General features: G+C 38.0%; 1 protein-coding gene across 2 annotated transcripts; it reads right to left on the bottom strand.

Annotated features, from left to right (window-relative positions):
• Window positions 1-116: 116 nt before the first annotated feature.
• Window positions 117-16,720, bottom strand: LOC136240624 (uncharacterized; the record flags this gene model as incomplete). 2 transcript variants are annotated; one of them, XM_066031637.1, is given in 4 exon segments in its annotated part: window positions 117-358; window positions 16,067-16,241; window positions 16,295-16,456; window positions 16,513-16,720. In XM_066031637.1, coding segments are annotated over 4 exon segments (560 nt in total), but the record flags the coding sequence as incomplete, so codon positions are not given.
• Between the last annotated feature and the right edge of the window lie 1,355 nt (window positions 16,721-18,075).

Raw genomic sequence — 18,075 nt, 5'->3', positions numbered from 1 at the left:
AACTAGTTACTATTACTTTTAAGCAACTAAGTAACTGGTTACATCCCTTGTATACAACTGTCCAAAAAGTAATTAAGGTTATGTAATGTAATACTGAAGTGCATGTGCGGCCTCAACACACACGTCCCGTGATAAAGTGTACATAAAACAACAGTTACCAAGTACAAGTGCAATTCCAGCATATTGAAAATCATTCAATTTAACATATTATGAGCTGTCCCATACATTCCGCTGGCCAACTCTATGTGATTAGAGTGAAGGATGACAATTACATGCGCACTAAGTTCCAGAGATTTCCAAGTCCTGCAGTGATGATTCTTGTTGTGATATCATTACTACTCCTTCAAACAGCATAAGTCTTGAGGATATACAAGGTATGTGTAATTATTCTATAGCTATGGAAGTTATGCAATTATCGGTAGTATCGAGTTTTACAGCACTGAAGGTCTGACAGCAACGTATGCTGCGGCCTTTTTTGCATTCAACTACTATATCAAGAGTTCAATAGTTATTAAGTTCTTAATGCTTGGGAATTAGCATGGACCTTGATCTGCATGGTAACATCTATGTATATGATATTTTTATAGCATTAAAACAATACATTGTTCTTAGCTGCTTATTATTCATGGCCAATCATATTCAGTCTACAATATTAATTGGGCAGACTATAGAGCTATAAAGACATTCTGTTAGTGTCGAAACATGTAAATGAAATACTGTGTATTTATAGTCCTCTACTGTTAGGAATAATTTATCACCAACTGTAATTACACTTTGAAACAACACATTTCATGATCACTTTGTTGGAGTTGATGTGATTAAGAATGGAAGCCATCTGTGTCTTAAGGTTAACAATGTGTAGCTGTAGCTATTTTCATTTTTAGTGCATGCATGTATGCAATGCGTCTGCATGTGCAGTGCTCTCGTTTATATATATACACGGCCATCATTGCCTACATATGATCGTTCTAATAGAACACATGCGCATCTAGAATGGATTACTTTTTTAGCATGCATAGATTCCACTCTCTCACTGTCAGCATAATGGAGGCTGTGGTGAATTTATTTCAGATAGCACATAATTGATTAATTTTCTATCGCTCACACAGGTCAGAGATGATACAACAGAAAACCTGACTCAGATGGTGAAGTTGAACTCTGCAAAAACTGATATCCTCACTCTGGCTTTTAAATCACATGATGGCAAAACTTTATTATGATAATTCTCCAGGCACTGGACAACCATTGGTTATAGATAGTAGAATAGAGCCACATTATATATTCTTGCAACTTATACCTACTGAAAAGGCTCAAGGAAGTGTCAATAGCAGCACATAAACCAAACAGTGCATTGAATTAATTCACATTTTTAAACCTTATATTGTAAACTATATATTGAAATCATAAGCAATGGCATGTTTATCGGTCACACGCACACGTGTTTGTATTACTATATTAAGAACATACAAAAATGTATTCAGGATTTTGGGAAGACAAAAATAGAGTATATAAGAATGCTCTTAATTGATTTACTTTCACACCGTATTATAAATAGTTACCATGCATGCACAGATCCCTGCAAATGTTTACGGTTAATCCACTGATGCAGTTATCAAAACGTCCAATTGACAACTGATAATTACAATGATGATGTACCTTATATAGAAGTCTTTCTTTAGAGTGATGCTTATTGGTGTTGCCACACCAAGCATTATATTGTAGGTCACAGAAGTTTCAGTTGTAGCATAAGTCATCTAGTTAGACATGCACTATATACAGCTTTGCATGTAACTGACAGAGTTAGATCATACATATCACCAATTTAAACTGAGTATACAGTGAAACTCCAAACCTCTTAAGACCACCTCATGATCTAGGTACAGTCACGATATCTAAACATTTTGTACTTATGATGCACTGCGCAGTCAGACCCATTCCAACATATAAAGGTAAAGCAGTTCCTCTGTAGTATATAAAATGGCTGTATATATGATAGTAACTTAAGGTGTCTAGAGCTTGAGACACGAGAGCAATCATCTGACATTAAAGAGCTCTATTATATGAAATTGTTAAGACTGTGTAGGTGCATCTGGACATAAAATGGTAGTTTTACACCCATTCTTAAAATTAATGTTAAATGCCCCAGAAGTTTTTCTCCTCAATAAATAGCAACACCTCAGTGTGGATTTTGATGCATGCGTCTCATCTCATCCAAAGGGGTTGACTCTGGATCCAACTAAAAGTCTCATATTTGTCCAAGAAGTAAGAGTCAGGAATTGTGCCAAATTGCATTGTACCAAACTTTATATATATCAATCCTAATACAATGACTGCCTTATTAGAGTATTTTATTAAAGTATGTACTTCAATTTTGCTAAAACATGATATTGTATTAGAGCAACAGAGTTCTTAAATTGGTAATATAAAACCAAAAGAAATTAATAATACAACATTTATGAAAATCGCAGCATTAACTGCCTGGTTTAGAAGTACACTGTATAGTTATTCATTTTTTTTCTTTGACTATAAAGGGCAAATATGTAATTTTCAATCACTGAGCCACTGCTACGTATAGTTTACGTCTGTCTTATAGTCCACAAATAGTTAAATAATCTTAACATGGCTGTGACAAGATGGCTGTGACAATTGCTTTTGATGCTGATGAACTTTTGAATAATAATGACATACATGACAACTGTCATCACTGAAATTGATTAACACATCATTGTAGCAATTTCTTGGCAACTATTTTTGATATCATGTCCACTTTTAATTAAACCCCGGCTTTTTAAAGTCCTACTACTAGCTCAGCTGTGTTGGCTTTTCTTTAAATGCTCACAACAATATACTTTATTTGCCATCAATTCTGCATACTGGCTATAATGTCATTATCATACCATCCTGGAACAGTTCTTAGTTACCACCTACAGGATTATGTCAGATATATTAGGAAACTCACATTGTAAAATTTAAATGAAAGCACTTGCACTATGCCTTTGTTAATCTTGCTAAAAGTGGGGAGTTGCCACTACTCTGGGGAGTAAAACATTTTACTTTGCAAGGGAAATTTGGATTGCTAGCAGAGTAACAGGAACTCATAGAGAGTAGGAAGAGAAGTACACTAAAGCACTAACTTGAAGAGTTCCCATTACCATCATATCTCATGCTATTCTGGCTACCATTCACAGCAAGAAGATAAACCGCCTGTCTTAAACGGAAATACATTTATAACATAGTCAGCAGCAGCTTTCTTAGTCTGTTGGGGTGGTTACTCATATGTTGTACTTTCATACAGGTCTGACAACCCCAGAACCTGGCAGAAGTCACAGAAGCCTGACAGAAGTCACAGAGTCACTCAGAAGGACGAATCGTCAGCCGTTTCTATGGTAGTATTCTTAATTCCAAATAACACATGTATATAGATAACAACGGAGTCGAGTGGAGTAGTCAAGAACACCTTGATTCCCTTACTTTGTTTTGAACTAAAGATAAGGTGTTTTCTTGTTCTTGTGTTTATTCGTACTTGTCTGTTTCTTCGATCAGGTGAAGCGGTTATCTCCTAGTCGTGTGGCATGCCTGGCTGTAGTACTACCAGGCTGACCTGTATGACTCCCAGCAAAAGTTGTCATTGTTTGTGGGTGTTTAGACGCCTTATTGTGGTATGGCAGAGGAAGTTTTGAGACGTGAGAAGAAGAGTGCAACATTTGACGAACTTCAGAGCGAGCTTCAGAGTGTAGTGTTGGGCATTCCCTGGCCAGCGGGTGACAACTACTATCACGTTCTGTAGACTTGAAAAATAGGAAACTGAAGCAGGCCACTACTAGCCAACCTCTTAATGTGTGGGAACATACATCTGTAGTTACTTGAAGTTAGCAGACCGGCAAACACAAAGCTACCTAACTACTACAATACTAGCTGGTAGGCTATGCATTGTATCACTACATATGTTTTAACCAGTATCTTTAAATTATAGGCTCACCAAGATGTGTAACATGCAGTTAGAAATATAACAAAGAATGTAACATTTGTTCATCTTGTTACTCCCAAGTTCCTCTTGATCTGCTTTAACCTGTAAGGAAATAATGTTTACAATATGTAAGTGCACATTTTAATCTCTGCTAGCACTGATGTCTCAACATCACTAAGAAGATTTTTAAAGTTGAGCATATTACCATACAGTGACTGGTCATCAATTTGTTGCAGGTGCCACAAGAAATCAGTTAACCTTGACTACAAAGTGAATATAATTTATCAAGATATAATGAAAGATACCAACTGTCGTTGATTGCAACTACTTATTACAGATTACTAATGATGTTGGTAGTGGGGGAATTCAAAACGATTACTGTAACAGCATTGATGACAACTGTATGGGATGTACTTTCAGTGGCCATATACAGGTAATTAACTAACCATACATTTTTTTATTGTACTACCATTTACAACAGTTGGAAACAAAGTTACACCGGTTGGCAACAGGAGTCATGTATCAATGACAAGATATTTGCTCGGCTATTTGTGACGTGCCACCATAGATAATGTATGCGTTCCTAATGGATTGGAAACTCCCGTTAAATTATTTTCCTATCCTAGTTACGGTGCGCCAATACATTGGGAAATTTGTTGAGTGGCTGTTTGGCTTTCTCTTGCTTGTTTGAAGGCCGGTTCGAAGGTGTGGACATTCCTTTTACATTGTTTATTGTGTTGCGTTGTGTACTGAACAAGAACACAGCGTGTCTGTGGGTACTGGGAGAAATATTGTTTGCGACAGGTGACAATGGCAGGTACGCACCAGCTAATAATACAACAGCAGTACTATTAGCCAACTTTTTGTCACCGCATTTACACAACCAAAGAAATGTGTGATACATTGAAATAAATTTTAAGCTACAGTACTGCTCAGCTTGAGCTAAACAATAGCACAAAGTAGTGCCTGTTTTCTGAAGTTTTATTGAAGCAGTGGAAATATACAGCGAAGCAGTGAATATCTAGCTAGCCTATTACACTCTACCTGCTACAAGTAGTGTAAACAGCAGCAAAGAAACAATGCTACACTTTCTGTTTCTTCAGGAAATTTGCACAACCGTTTTGAAACACCATATTTAATCTTTGAACCTGTATTTTCTTACGCTATTGTTTACTGATCTCCAGTGTCCCTACCCAGTCCAGCCTCCAATTAGTGTAGGTAGTAACTAACCCAGCTGTAAACAATAAACACTAATTTGCTGGTTACAAGTACAGCGAAATCTTCCACCTGTCGAGGCCATAAAGTTGATAGCCCATGACGTCACTACGTAAATAATACGGGCGTTTCCAATCCATGTGATATACATTATCTATGGTGCCACGATGCTTCAGTTGAGACAGGTAACCAACTACATATATACGTATAATGGTGGAACATTTCTTTATTGTGGTGCTATTTATATGACAGATTAGATTATCAATTTCATCAAAGATGTGGGTACCAGCACAGTTGGAAACAAAATTACAGTCAGCAATGAGGGTTGCAATAGTTGGAAAATAGACACACGTGTCTACTCAGCTGCTGATTTTTACAAGCCATGATATGCTGGCAGTGACCAGGGATACTGTTTAGAGTCATTTTGTATGTACGTCTTTGCATTCATTGTGCATCATTTGAGATTTACTGTTTATGGTGGGATAGCATCGTATTACATAGAGTAAAGGAAACACCTTGCATGGTTATGCAAACTCCTGTAGAGTAACTGCAACTCTCTACACAAAAAGTTTCAAAGGATTGCTGTTACTCTTTTACAGAGTGGTACTTACTCTTGTGAGAAGGCCAAAGTTTGTGAATACAGGGAGTTTTTTACTTACTATCAGCTGTGCCATTTACTGCACTTTATATATGTTTGTGAATTGTTATGCCGAAAAATTCCAGTTAGCTCCAGAAGAAGGTGGAAAGGTATGTATGTCTACCAACTAACTATAAAATATTAAATTACTTTCATAAATCAACCACATAAGGAGTCTTTGATCAGCTACTTGCATGTATCCATGTATTGAGCGAAGAAAAGATTGAGTATAGTATTTTGAGAACATCTCATTAATATAACATTGGAAGATTAATCATCTTAGGAAGGCCTTTCAATGAAATAGAACTATCTGGTTTATAAAACCTGTTAGTTATAATGCGAAAACTAACCATGTGTAGCAAGTGCTCAATCAAAATACTCTAATAATGCAGTCACTCTATTAGAACAGTCAGCTATGCATTTTATTAGAGCGTTCGGTTATAATACAAGTCACAATGTAGAGAATTTAGCTACACAACAAGCCATACTGCAGAGAGTTCAACTACAAACAAGTCTCCCTGTAGAGCTTTCAGTTATGAACAAGTCACCTTGTACAAAAATTTAACTACGATTAAGTCACCCTGTAGAGTTTAGTTTCAAATAAGTCACCTTGTAAAGAGTTCAACTATGTGTTAAGTCATCCTGAAGATAGTTTCAGCTACAAAAAATCAGAGATCACTTACAAACAGGTCACTCTGTAGAGATTACATCTCACCCTGTAGGAGAGTTCAGTTACATTACAAGCCACCCTTTAAAGCATTCAGCTACAAAGAAGTCAAACAAGTCACTCTGTAGAGAGTTCTGCAGAAGGTATATACGTAACAAGTTGCCTTTTGGTAAACGACAATGTCATTACATATAAATGTAACACTTTTACATCTCAGATCAAAGGAATTCCAGAGGATAGATTGCCATGTATACCTCTTACAGAGAGACAACTAAATGTACATCGGTGTACATTGAGATGCATCCTGGGACTTCAAAACAGCAAGCCACTTTCATCAAAGCAAACATAGTCTTGATATGGATGAGGTGTAGTGGTACCACCCTGCTTGTTTTATAAAGGCTCAAACTGAAATCAATTATGGGAATAAATTAATGCTCACACAGGAGTCAGTATCCTTACCATTCTATGAGTTGGGAAACATCAGTCAAAGGTAAGAACGTGCATTAACAAGTGTTTTGGCATATTTTTGAATATGAACCACACACACATTACAAAGTTAATCACACTGTAATGAAGCTTACCCTTATTGTAATCAGTCTATAATTATTAATTAATTAATTAAACAATGCAGTAGGATTAAACCACTATAGCAAATTCCCGAGATACACACAACTTGACCTTTTCCACGACATCCTTAGGACTCATCTGTTCATAGTAGGGACCCCATGAAGAAACATCACCCAAACCCCAGCCTTACTTTTCCCTGATGACGATGAGGCAGTATTAGTTAGGTAGTATGTATACAATGCATTCTTCATGGACTTTCCAGTGTCCTTCTTTATATCCCTACTGTGCATTTCCATTGTGGTATATATCTTGAGCACAGTAGGGATATAGAATCTTGCACTACACCAGCTTGTTTCAGTACTTTATCGATGTGCTACGTATATATGGTCCCTATACTCTAGTTGAAAATTCCAATTTTTTTTGTGCATTTGTTACAATAAAAGCTAGCTACAACACGACATGCTACCTAGCCATAATCAAATCTTTCAGGCATGCTTATAAACAAATCTAGTGGTTACACTTGTGTTGGTATGGGTGATTACTCAACCAGAACAGGCTATTACCTGAAACAGAAGTGTTACATGTTAGCTGTAACATAGGCTCTTGGGATTTACATGATATGTATGCCCACAGCGGGGTTTTCATGATATGCATTCCCACAGCCTTCGCGAACATATCAGGCAAATCCTTCATGCCTATGTTACAATTATTACATGCATAACAACAAACTGAAGTTCAAATTTTAAAAAAAACTATCTTCTTTAAAAAGAAAAACAAGTAAATGTCACTCACAATGCGAGCTTGTGGTTTGCAAAAGACATGATATCTATAATGTAAATGGAGGTAACTCTGTGAATACTTTAGGTTCGCATTCATAACTAATGACCAACGAAACTGATTGCAACTAAATTTGGATACAAGCAACATACTCTATGCATACCAAATTATGAGTGATTCAACTTAGCCATTACAGATATATGGCACAAAGCATCTGGCTGTGTCAAAAAGCGCGTATAGGATAATTTTGTGAATTTCTGACACTAAACTAGCAACACCATCAACCTTGCGGTAATTCAAGAAAATGATATTTATTAGAAAACATGCCAGAACAGCAAATCAGTCCTTCACTAAGCTGCATTGTAGTACTGCCTCAGGCAGTTTCAAGTTTCAAGGAAATTTCAATGTGTGCTACACTACTTCAATCAAACTGAGCCGGCATGAAAACCAGAGTGAAACTACTACTTTGATACACATAATCTCCATAGCCTGGTTTATCTTCAACACAAATATTAAACTACTAGTTGTACCCACACAAAATGCACTTGATACTAAGACCATTGTTATGTGCTTTTGTGTGAATACACTTACATTTGAACAATACAAGGAGTAATCACATCATTACATACCAACAAAACATGATTTGGCATAACTACAACATTTGATGTCACCTATAATGGTGTGTTGCACACTATCATCTACGTATAAAGTCACACATTGCATTTGGTGACCTGGCACATCAACAAAGAGTGACTTATGTTACAGCTTTGCACTGGAATTTCTGCTCTGCCTGAGCATCTGTGCAGCACTCATGAAGATGGTGTATCAAGTAAGATGCATGTGTCCCAGTTACAGGCTCTTTAAAATGTCACATAAACACAGATCTACATGCCTGAACATCTACATAGTCCTCGCGAAGGTGGCATATCCCATTATAAGGTTACAAGCTCTTTAAAATGCCACATACACAAAAACGAGATATTAGTTTTGAGTGGCAAACAAAATTTAATGTCACAATTGGGATGCACTCTACAGAGTGTATTTCATTTGGGTGATGGTGTCGCATGAATTAGCATAATAAAGTGTCTGAGTGTGATATGAGGCTTGCCTGGGCAAGCTGATTTGTGGAAGCATGATCAAGTTTCCATCACCAGTGGTTGATGCATCATCACAATGAGATATATTTTATCACATACAGTGGTTTACATTGACCATTAATTTTAATTAGATTGTGTTATCAGTGTGTGTTCTATTAAAATAATTTTGTTTCTCCATCCTAGTCATGGTGCTGTTGTGTTATTTACTTATTGCATAACAAAGTCTGTATATAATTATGCCAGTCGGATAGATCTGGTACCCCAACTAGCCATATGGCCTATCTCCGGCAGAAGTTTGGAGGTGGAAATCTTTCAGAAGCAGCTAAAGAACTCCTACTTGCTTTCTGGAGAAGCAAACGTAGTGTGTTGTACAGTATTCAATTTAATCAGCTGTAGCAAGAGGGTAAACATCAGCATGTGTATTTGCTATATTAATATGATAGAGAAGAGTTGCTTTTGTTAGTTGCTTTCAGAAGAAAGATATCAGCATAGCCCAAGAGAATCCTTTGTACGAAGAGTGGTTGCTCAATTAGAGGTCATGTGTGTGTGTGTGTTGTAATAGGGTAGATGTACGTTCTATTAGGGTGGTTAAATGGAGTTAAACTGATAGAGCTCTAGTCCAACTGCCTCTGTAGAGGTAATCATGGGGTGGAAAATGTTCTCCCGACATTGAAAACTTTAATGGAACTCCATGATCTCGTCCACGATTTGTTGCCTGGTAAGTAGATGTGCATTCCATTAGAGTAAGTGAACGTAATCTTCCATTCTTCCTCGCTCACAATGGTGTCAGGCAGATACATGCACTGCAGAGTCTTGTTCTTTTCTTTGTAGCTTTCCTTGCTTTCAATACTTGGTAAGTAGTGGAAGGTAAAAATTTTGACACACCTACTCCCTTTTATACTGGTGGGTGTGACTGCCAGATGATATCGTACACACCAGATCACATGATCAAATTCTTGGATGTGAATCATGAAAAAGTGATTGATCCTATCTTATTATAAGCTTTTAGATAATGATGTCATATGTCTTTCATTAGCAACGTAACGCCGTATACGCGTATCATAAACTTACAATGGCCATTGACAGAGGGGAATATCTGAAAACTAAGGTTGGCACATAAGGATAGACATGAAAACTACCTTCTGACACATTGATTGGGAGGAGGGGGGGTAGTTGGTCAGCATGTTTAAAGCAAATCAGGGGGAAACCTGGGAGGAGTTTGGTAATCCTAAGGCTGCAGCACATGTTGCTGTAGACCTTCAGTGCTGGTCACTGTAAAGCGTTAATAATTATACAACCAAGTACTAAGAATAATAAGAAATGCAGTCAAAATTACGTCATAAATAAATAAATAATGAATCAATAATTAATGTTCTCGAAAACTACGAGGCCTAAAGCCGGGATAGATTCGCCTGTGAACGAAGGCACAAACGTACAATCGTTGCGCCTGTTCGTGCTAATGACCTGACCATACGTGTAATTCTATATAGCGCCCAGTGCCACACCCTTGCTTAATTACAGATTGCACGAAGGAGAAGATTAGCAAATGTCCGTGGAGGAGAGCCAGAGGCCACCTTACACATAAAAAAAAAAGATTACAAGTAAGTTTTTATGTTTGTAATGCTTTAAGTCTCCATGCAAGTCTCCATGCCGGCTGCCAGTGGATTCATTCACATAAAATAATACAAGAAAACATTAAAACAAATGCCCCGTTCTTTACAATACAGTTACATATAAAATACAAGTAAACAATCTTGTCTTGTGTAGCTGGCATGGCAAACTTCCTTTGTGTTGGTGTCAGGCAATTCAATATGTGCTTAATCTTTTTTGCCTTCACCTGGCAAGTTAGCTAGTAGGCTCTGGCTGGCTTGGCTGTCTTCCTTTATCTGGTTCATCTGGCTTGCATACTCCTACAGTATTGTGTAGCTATCTCCTGCAAGTTGTGCATGCATAACTATAGTGTGTCACCCATCACTGTGCCATTGCTACACCACTGATGAACCTTATTTAGCTCTAGTTGATGTTGATACTGTGCTGTACATTGGCTAATAATTTTTATCTGGTGATGTTGCCTATACTGTATTGCTACACACAATACTGCAATAATGTATAGTTCTCTCCTGTATGTTTTGTATACATATACTGTGTACACATCACTGTGCCATTGCCACATCAATGATGTATTGGCACTTAGCTACTGGTGGCCTTTAGTTACGATGCCACTATTGTGTTGTATCTGTCACTACTGTGACATATTGAGATGATTTGGGGATCGTGCCTTTACCACCTAATAGCCTCACCAGGGGGCTGTCACGTTGGTGTATGTACTTGGCTGTATGTGACGCAGTCCTAGTAAATAGATAAAATAATAATATTTTGAAAGAACCTCGATTTCTTAATGACAGTTTTTGGGGGAATTTCCATAATCTAACGAATTGCTACCAAACCAAGTTCAAAAAATGTCCCTCTTGTAGATTGAGATGATACCAATCCGAAAGGAATCAAAACAGGAACAAAAGAACAGCATCCAAAATCCATTACAGAATTATTATATAGATTTCGTTAAGCGGTTTAGGAGTTACAGATCATCAAAGTTGAAATTCACAAAGTTTTTCAAGCAAAATTGCATTACAGTACATTGATCAAACTAATTATAAGATATCATAAAAACCAGAGTAGCTAGAAACCACCATTTTGGTACAGGCAATCTCCATAGCCTGGTGTATTAGTAGAGCAGCTAAGCAACAATTTTTGATGAAATCGTTCACTTTATGATAAAAGCACCAAGTTTTCTGTGGAAGTTGAGTAAGGTACACTAAATCATTTGAGATACGGTGCCACATCAAAATCATTGCTTTAGGGCATGTTTTGAAACTAGGTTATAAGCCCATTTCTAGCTACTCAGAAAACCATACAAGTGCATCCAAAATCTTTGTTTTTCCTTAAATAGCATGGACGTATCTCAAATTTACAACACAATAAAAACAAACTAGTGAAGGTCACTACTAATTTCTGCCACAATACTCACTATTTTTGTGTAGTGACATTCACTACTTTTGTAGTGACCTTCACTACTCTTTTGTAGTGACCCTCACTACATGGTAGTGACCCTCACTACATGGTAGTGACCCTCACTACATGGTAGTGAACGTCACTACAAAATCAGTAGTGAACATCACTACAAAATCAGTAGTGAACATCACTACAAAATCAGTAGTGAACATCATTACACAAAAATAGTGAGTATTGTGGCAGACATTAATAGTGACGTTCACCACATTTAGTAGTGACTAGTGCTGAAACGAATAGCAATTTTTCCTATTCGAATAGTTGTGAACAAAACGACCAGATATTTGATTATTCTTTAGGTTTATACTTCTATTGAATAAGTACCAAAACCTTTTGTTATGGAGCAAGGTAAAGCCTAAGAGCTATTTCTATCTAATCCAAAACAGCCAAGCTGTAAAAAAAGAGTGCGGCCCTGAGAAAGGCTATGGTGAAAAAAGATGTGAAATCCAAGGTGGCGGCCAAGAAATGGCTGTGATGGTAGGTTAATGGTAAAAATTTTAATAACGACAATTCAGGTGAATTTTGTGCCAAGACCAAGCGGCACCAAATTCACCTGAATTGTTGTTATTAAAATTTTTACCATTAACCTACCATCACAGCCATTTCTTGGCCGCCACCTTGGATTTCACATCTTTTTTCACCATAGCCTTTCTCAGGGCTGCACTCTTTTTTTACAGCTTGGCTGTTTTGGATTAGATTTCACTTCTTTTTGTATTTGTATACCCCAAAGCCGGCCTATGGCCAGCTTTAGGGCTTTTTAACCTGTCATTTTTTCTTTACTACAGGAAGAAGAAAAGATGAAGCAGGGTGATTTCTTTGTAGCTGACCTCTCTGCAAGGTGACCCTTCTAGCTGATCTCTCTACCGGATGACTTGTTTGTAGCTGAACTCTCTACAAGGTAACTCCTTCTAGCTGATCTCTCTACAAGATGACTTGTTTCTAACTGAACTCTCTACAGTGTGATCTGTTCATAGCGGAACTTTTTACTGGGTGATTTGTTTGCAGCTAAGCTCTTTGCATGATTGTTTCTTTGTAACTGAACTCTCTACAAGGTAACTTCTTCTAGCTGATCTCTCTACAGGGCAATTTGTTTGTAGCTGAATTCTCTACAGGGTGATTTATTTCAGCTGAACTCTCTACATAATGGCTTCTTTGTAGCTGAACTCTCTATTAGGTACCTTCCTCTAGCTGATCTGACTACAGGGTGACTTGTTTGTAGCTGAATTCCCTACAGAATAACTTGCAATGTAATATAACTGAGTAAATTATACATGCAGCTGAATGCTTTATTAGGGTGACTGTTCTATTAGAGTATCTCGATCTCGCATTTGCTGCACATAGTTGCCTTTCGAATCATAGCTCAGTGAATTGTAATCCGATTCTTCTGTACTACTGCAAGAACTTTCCATGATGATTATTCCAGCTACATACTGATTTTCAGCTCGTTGCTCTAAGCGGTTTGCCTGGTAGACACGAAAACTAATAGTTTTTTTTATTCATAAAAATCGATCGCGTAATTTTGACACAGGTTGGGTTTTGTGTCATATCTCCATGGTCTTTATCCCGATTCTTTTCAAACCACAAAAAGGCACTCCTACGATGGTTGCTCCATCTACATATCAATTTTCAACTGAGTCCTCCAAGGGGTTTACCCTGTAGGCGTGACAGACCTTCGACCTTATTTTACGCAAATAATCGGTCATAACTCCGTGAATGTTCATCGGATTCCTACCAAAGTTGGTACACAGACCCGCCTTAATGAGCTCTTTAAGTGTGCCAAATTTCAGCCCCATCCGAGCACGCATTCGTGTTTTATGGCAGATTTTGCGAAGTGTGCGAAATGAAGAAGTAGAAGAAGAAGAAGAAAACGAAGAAATTAAAACGAAATTTTGTTCGCTCGTATCTCGGAAATGGCTGGAGCGATTTTCTTTAAATTTGGTATGTAGACTCCCCTAACTGGGCGGCACGTCTCTAGCAAATTTGGTTCCAATCGGATAAGGGATCACAGAGCTACATAGGTGTGAAAATTGCGATTTCTTTCTTCCTGTTAATATACTCACGGTGTGGCGCGTCGGCTTCTTGGGCCGCACGACACACTATCGTGTGTCTTGATCTTTTCTAAAATAGAATTTTTATGGCATAGGTACATCACTTTATTCACAATCTTCAGTTTCAAGGCATCCGAGCACAGTGTACAAAAGTGCTAACGATTATTCAAATAGCGTGGTAACGAATCAAATAGTGTCATACCGACCGAATAGTCAAATAACCAAATAATCGTTTCAGCACTGGTACTGACCTTCACTACTTTGTTTTTACTGTGAGGTGTAATCAGAAAATCTTTCAAAATGTGGTAAAATAACCTGTTTTTAAATATTTCTAATAGAGCAAATATTTTCAGTGTTAAAAGTACAGGTATGATCCCAAAAAATAATAATGTATTGCACATCTATGGCTTCATATACCATGACCCTCTGTGCTTCTTAACATGGCAAGCTAATGACCTGGATGGACACCTCAGCTTTTGGATATGACCATCCCTTGCTTATCTACTGAAGTGCAAAGTTTCAATATATTCACTATTGAGCCAGCTCAGAGAACCTTTATGGCTTCCCCAATACATTTTCTATTAATTTTACTTTTCAGGTTCTTTGAGTGCGATATGATTGGTAATTTTAATGGCACCGTATCTAATATGAAATTGTATGAATTAAGCAAATGTTGTACCAAGTTTGGTGCTTTTATCAAAAAGTAAACGATTTTTTCACTTAGCCGCTCTACTATATCTTCCAACACAAATATTAAGTTATTGGTTTAGGAGTTATAGCCCATCAAAGCAAAAATTCATGTTTCCCCAGTCACAAAGCTCCATCTACCTTACAAGAAAAAACAGCCTATATAGCTGTGAAAAAAAGGTGCATGTGGCTTCCAAAAAGCCAGGGTGAAAACAGTTGTGAAATCAAAGGTGGTAGCCAAGAAAGATGCTAATGTCAATAGTTAAAATGTTTGACATTAGCATCATTGCAGTCATTTCTTGGCTGTCACCATTGATTTCACAACTTGCTTTTTTGAGGGCACACTTTACTTCACAGCTAGTTTAGTATATACTTGTTGAATGTAGCAGAATTATCTTCTAGCAGTGCTGCATAGTACATGTACATTGAGCAAGAATTCTATATGTGACAAACCAGTACCATATAGCAAGATTTTTTCATGAGATTTTTTTTGCATTTTTCACAGATTGACAGCTATCCACAAATACTGTATAGAGGGAAACTTTGGTGGGGAAAACTTTGGCGAATTTGGCAATTCGCTACAAATTCACCAAAGTTTAACCCGCCAATTACTCGTAGCGCCTGAGAATAGCATCTACATAGCTACAGACTGAGCTTGAATTCGCCAAAGTTTATTTCGCCAAATGCAATTTAACTTGTTATTCGCCACCAAAGTTTATCCCTGCCAAAGTTTCCTTCTGTATGGTACATCCCTCTTGAAATTTGCGTTTCAATCAAAATGGCATACAGATATTATAATTGCATAAAGATCCTGAAAGACCTCCTTTGAAAGTTTGGATGGTGGCAGTCCGTGAAAAAAATTCCACATTGAAAAAATCTTACTATATGGTATGGCAACAGTATCATAAATATAGTGACTTCTAATCAGGTTATTCACTAAGCTTATAGATAGGACTAATCTATAAAGCTTTGCCTCAACACTCTAGTGATGTATTCCCATGTGGGCCTATCCCACAGATCTATATTCCAACAGAGCCTGATCAATTCTGCATGTACATCATTAATACTTTCAGGGATTTGAAACTCTCCACTGCATATTATTTGTTCTGCTTGCTCTACACTGACAGCCTCTAATGGTAATCTACCCAATAACATTTCATAACATAGCATACCAAATTGGTACACATTTCCCGGCCCATTGACTGCATAACTAAACTTGTTTTCAGGATGGCAAACCTGCCAAACAATTTCAGGTGGCACATAACACAACCTTGACAGCTCTAAGCTTTTCTTCCCGATGAATACACCCTCCCAATTAAGCAACTCTATACATACCCTTTTCAAATCATTATCCAACCATACCACCTTTAGAGAAAGCCACGATAATGCCAGTCCCTGTCCTTGAAGATACTGTAATCCGCATGCTACTTGATGTAACATGTCCACTTTCTTTTCAGTGGTCACTTCCATCTTATACACTATATCTGGTAGTCTATTACTACCAGGATCCCTGTGAGATCAATCATGTATGTGTACAACATCACATTTTGAGATCATGCTCACTTCATCACAATTGCTTTCAAAGTGTCATTACAATATCCAACAAGTTTTTGGATGTTCTGGTGGTCCAGTCTACCGATAGTAGCCGCTTCCTTCATCAAACAATGCGTTGGGTATTGATGGCTGCGTGTTAATACCATCACTGTTTCACCATTGAAGTTTCCACTGTAAATATAAATTTCACATCACAACCACCTCACAATCTATAGTAGTTAACTAACCGATACACATCTTCCTCTCCTGATAACTGGACCACTGCAGTAATTGTGAGATTATCAAATGCCATCTTCCATTGATCATCATCCAAATATTCTTCTGAGCTGTTTTCCATCATGCAGGCCAAGCCACTCTCACTATCCACTTCTCCATTGCTGGTCATAGAGCTCTCCAAGGATGATGACCAAAATTCTGTCTCTTGTGGGATCCTTTCTGTGATCCAATGCATCAAGTGTGATGCTTCCCTACAATAAAAATGTTATCACACATTGTATATAACTATATCAATTGTAAATGTACGGTGTCACGACATACCTCATTTTCCCTTGCAGCTGATCCATTTTCCTCCAGCACTTCTGTCAAACGTTCAACACCTGAAACTAAACTCTTACCTGAAATCATTGGAGAGTCCAGACCATTTTCCACCTCCTCCTCATCAGAAATCATCTCAGAGGCTCCTTGTGGAACCTCATCATTCTCCACACCGGTAGAAGTCATCTCTTCATCCCTAATTATGTTGCTGGTTGATTCCTCTCCATCCTCCCCTGTTCTTCCATAGGGTACTTCTGGAGTAAGGCTTCTCAGAAGTGTTTCAGCGATTCGATGTTCCACATTTCTCTCCTTGATCTGACTGTACGACGAAAGGTTGAACCTGGCTATGCGCTGGGCCATAGCCAGTGTAGTCTGAAGACGCTTTAAACAAACTTCTCAAAATGCTGCGAATCAACGCCATGTCACTTTGTGTAGCTACAGTAGTAACCAACTTTACGCATCTGTCACGTGCAATGTTATAGCGTTTCACCATGGCAACAGTGAATATGGTGAAAGCAACATAAACGTAGCACAATGAAACAAATGACAGTTATGTAGTCTAACAGTCTTGGTCTTGCTAGTGCATATTCAAATCTTGTCACACAAACTGCCATTATGCTAGTTTTGTGTACGTTTTCATTGTTGCCATGTGAAAACGCTATAATATTGCACGTGACAGACGCGTGAAGTTGGCAACTTGTTTTTTCACTGGCCATGGCCCAGCGCATAGCCAGGTTTCTTCTAGCAACCTTTCGTCGTATGGTCAGATCAAGGAGAGAAATGCGGAGCATCGCCGACGAGCTATAGTAGTAACTAACTTGACGCGTCTGTCACGTGCAATGTTATAGCGTTTCACCATGGCAACAGTGAAAACGTACGTGGGCAACGTAAAACTAGCATAATGACAGTTGTGTGACAAGATTGGAATATGCACTAGCAAGACCAAGACTGTTACACTACATAACTGTCATTTGTTTCATTGTGCTACGTTTACGTTACTTTCACTGTTGCCATGGTGAAACGCTATAACATTGCACGTGACAGATGCGTAAAGTTGGTTACTACTGTAGCTACACAAAGTGACATGGCGTTGATTCGCAGCATTTTGAGAAGTTTGTTAAAGCGTCTTCAGACTACACTGGCTGTCGCCCAGCGCATAGCCAGGTTTCTTCTAACAACCTTTCGTCGTACAGCCAGATCAAGGAGAGAAATGTGGAGCATCGCTGAAACACTTCTGAGAAGCCTTACTCCAGAAG

This window comes from Dysidea avara, chromosome 12 (genome assembly GCF_963678975.1).
Source record: "Dysidea avara chromosome 12, odDysAvar1.4, whole genome shotgun sequence".
Lineage (NCBI taxonomy): Eukaryota > Metazoa > Porifera > Demospongiae > Dictyoceratida > Dysideidae > Dysidea > Dysidea avara.
This window is presented reverse-complemented; position numbering and strand designations above follow the sequence as displayed.